General features: G+C 32.0%; 1 protein-coding gene across 1 annotated transcript; it reads left to right on the forward strand.

Moving 5' to 3' along the window:
* Nucleotides 1-1,520: 1,520 nt before the first annotated feature.
* On the forward strand, nucleotides 1,521-2,820 carry LOC106755688 (senescence-specific cysteine protease SAG39-like). The gene is made up of 2 exons (XM_014637889.2): nucleotides 1,521-1,989; nucleotides 2,121-2,820. The coding sequence occupies exons 1-2, from the start codon at nucleotides 1,551-1,553 to the stop codon at nucleotides 2,708-2,710; spliced, it is 1,029 nt and encodes a 342-aa protein (XP_014493375.1). The 5' UTR covers nucleotides 1,521-1,550; the 3' UTR covers nucleotides 2,711-2,820.
* The last annotated feature ends 430 nt before the right edge of the window (nucleotides 2,821-3,250 follow it).

A 3,250-nucleotide genomic window follows, 5' to 3' on the forward strand; every position in this document is an offset into this window, starting at 1 on the left:
TTTAGTGTCTAACATCTACTTTAAAAAGATAGATTACTTAAATGTTTTATTCAAGACAAACAAGTTGAGTATCCCATCAGAAATAAAAAGAACAAAGCTTTTTACTTTATGAAAAAATTATTAACCCTACGTTCTGTCGACTAATTTTTTTTTTATTTAATAGTACGGAATACATATTGTCGGAATAACTAAGTTAACCTATTAAGAAAAATAAATATTTAAAAATTTAACACTTTTACTGTAATAAAAAATAATATTTTTAATATGAAAATTACTACAAAAATTCAATTTATAAAATAAAAAGTAAAAAGGAAAAAGGTATTTTAAAATTAATTGCATATTAATAAACATATTTAATATTTTCAATCGTTAAATTAAAGTTTTACACTAAAAATATTTTTCTATAAAATTAAAAATTAAAAATATCAATTTTTATTTATATTAAACCCGCGTAAGATACTTCAATGAAATTGATGAATTTTAGATTGGAAAAAAGTGGTTTGACACTACGAAATTATAATGTTATACTAAATTAAGTTATTTAATTAAAGCATAAATTAGGTTATTGAATATAAAATTAATAAAATGATTTGTACAGAGGGGTAGAAAAATCATCCGGTGTCAACAACTCAGAATCCATTTTAACATTAATATAAAATAACTATAACTTTTAATTCACTATAAAATTTAATTTTAGTTATAATAAAATTAGTAGGATATATTATGTGACGCCGGCGGAGTAATCGCTGGTGCAAGAAGCACGGACAAGTCCCGGCAGGTTTCTAGTGAAAGGGGTACATGGACGAATCGAACATACACCGGAATGAGAGGGATCTGGAGGCTGTATAGGTATGAGACTAGACAGTTGAAGGATAGCTTAAAGGAATTGATTTAACTACTCATATCACCAAAATACATTTGCTTTTCGGTAGCCTAACCCATAAGAACTCCATGGTTAAGCGAGCTTAGCCTGGACTAATTCTGGGATGGATACTTTTTCCGAAAAGTGTGCGAGTGAGGACAAAACACACTGACCGGGATGTTAAGTGTGCGAGTGAGGACAAAACAATTAATTTTTTAAATACCCAGTTTTATAATTATTTATCTAATTATTTACAAAAATATCATTAATTAATTAAATAGTATTTATTATAATAATAATAATAAAATAGTTGTGAATTGAATGTATATAGAATAAAAAGGTATCCAACTATGTATTTTCCTGTTAATATACAGTGATTGTATGATTTTTTTTCTTTCTCTGTCACATTCTGTGTCTAGAAGGATTACCACGTGTGGTCGTCGCATTCTGAATCAATTGGACTGAAAGAGTGTCTCTCTTTGAAAGCAATGTGTTGAATAACTGACTCATGAATGGTACACGTTACTGTCATATGTGAAAGCACAAATTGTGCTAACAACTGTTTTCTGCACTATGAGAAGCAACCCTTGAAGAGCCCTTCACCACTATAAATTACCTGCATTCGCCATTGCCTTTACTCCAAACAAAACCACTTCAATCTAAACCCAATATTACCTCTCATTACAAAATGAGTTCATTTAGCCAAAACAACCATCTTTTACTTCTGCTCCTTCTTTTCACTGTGTGGACATGCCATGTAATGTCTCGCAGGTTGCCTCAGGCAACCTCGTCAGAGAGACATGAGAACTGGATGGCACAGTATGGTAAGGTTTACAAGGATGCTGCTGAGAAAGAAAAACGTTTCCAAATATTCAAGAACAATGTGCAGTTCATTGAATCTTTCAATGCTGCTGGGGACAAATCTTTCAACCTTAGCATCAACCAATTTGCAGACCTACATAATGAAGAGTTTAAGGCATTACTAAATAATGGTCAGAAGAATGCAAATAGGGTTGGGACAGTAACAGAAACATCGTTTAGGTATGACAATATAACTAAGGTTCCTGCTAGCATGGACTGGAGGAAAAGAGGTGCTGTTACTCCAATCAAGGACCAAGGCGGATGTGGTATGTATTTATACACTATACAATTCATTCTGTTTATTACTAATAACTCTGTCATTCATTCTACTTTCATGCTCAACCCTTTCAAGCAATTCCTGTGCTGATGTCAACTTTGTTTTTGTTTGTAAAATCAGGTAGTTGCTGGGCGTTTTCAACTGTGGCTACGATCGAGGGTCTCCACCAAATAACTACAGGTGAACTGGTGTCCCTATCAGAACAAGAACTGGTGGATTGTGTTAAAGGAAAGAGTGAAGGATGCAAAGGTGGTTTTATGGAGGATGCCTTTGAATTTGTTGCGAAGAAAGGAGGATTAGCAACTGAAGAATATTACCCCTACAGGGAAAGCAATAAGACTTGTAAAGTCAAGAAGGAAGGTCATGGTGTTGCTGAGATTAAAGGGTATGAGAATGTTACTGCTAACAGTGAAAAAGCACTGCTGAAAGCCGTGGCACATCAACCAGTATCAGTCTATATTAACGGCGGAGATTCTGCTTTCCAATTCTACTCAAGTGGGATATTTACAGGGAAGTGTGGAACTAATCTAAACCATGCTGTTGCAGTAGTTGGTTATGGGAAAGCTCGTGGTGCTGGTAAGTATTGGCTAGTAAAGAATTCATGGGGAACTGAATGGGGTGAGAAAGGGTACATGAGGATGAAGAGAGATATACGTGCCAAGGAAGGTTTATGTGGAATTGCTATGAATGCTGCTTATCCTATTGCTTAGGTACTTTAAAGTATATGCATGCATTTTGGATCTCTCTCATCTTCATCTTCTTTTCTAGTTATCTATTGTTCCTATTAAGTTGTTTGTTTTTGTTTTCTGTGCTGTCTATGTAATCGTTTAGTTTTTCCAAAATAATGTAATATAAGTTTGATAACTTGTAATATTTTACCTGTTTTTTTTTTTTTTTTTTTTTTTTTTTTTTTTTTTTTTTTTTTTTTTTTTTTTATGGTTGTTTAGTGTATTAATTTGTAAAAGTTACTGTTTACTACCAATGAGTGGTTCATGGTCTACATGAGACCATAATAAATAAACAACTATCCCAAAACTTAATTATTGACACATTTTCTATTTTATTAATTTAATTGTTAGTATTTATATATCATATAAAACGATATTTATTTCACAAAACGTCAGATAAATTTTTTCTTAATTTTATAAATCAAGATTATATGCTCGAATTATGTATCTAAAAAAATGTCAGAAGAGTTTGTATCATATGCCATGAAAGAAAAAATAGCTCTATATGCCTTAGTTTCTTAA

This window comes from Vigna radiata, chromosome 2 (assembly GCF_000741045.1).
Source record: "Vigna radiata var. radiata cultivar VC1973A chromosome 2, Vradiata_ver6, whole genome shotgun sequence".
Taxonomy (NCBI): domain Eukaryota; kingdom Viridiplantae; phylum Streptophyta; class Magnoliopsida; order Fabales; family Fabaceae; genus Vigna; species Vigna radiata.

Bases quoted from the DNA above. Each gene is read 5' to 3' on its own strand.
- LOC106755688 (XM_014637889.2), top strand. From the start codon at position 1,551: ATGAGTTCATTTAGCCAAAACAACCATCTTTTACTTCTGCTCCTTCTT. The intron at 1,990-2,120 runs GTATGTATTTAT...TTGTAAAATCAG, and splicing joins CAAGGACCAAGGCGGATGTG to GTAGTTGCTGGGCGTTTTCA.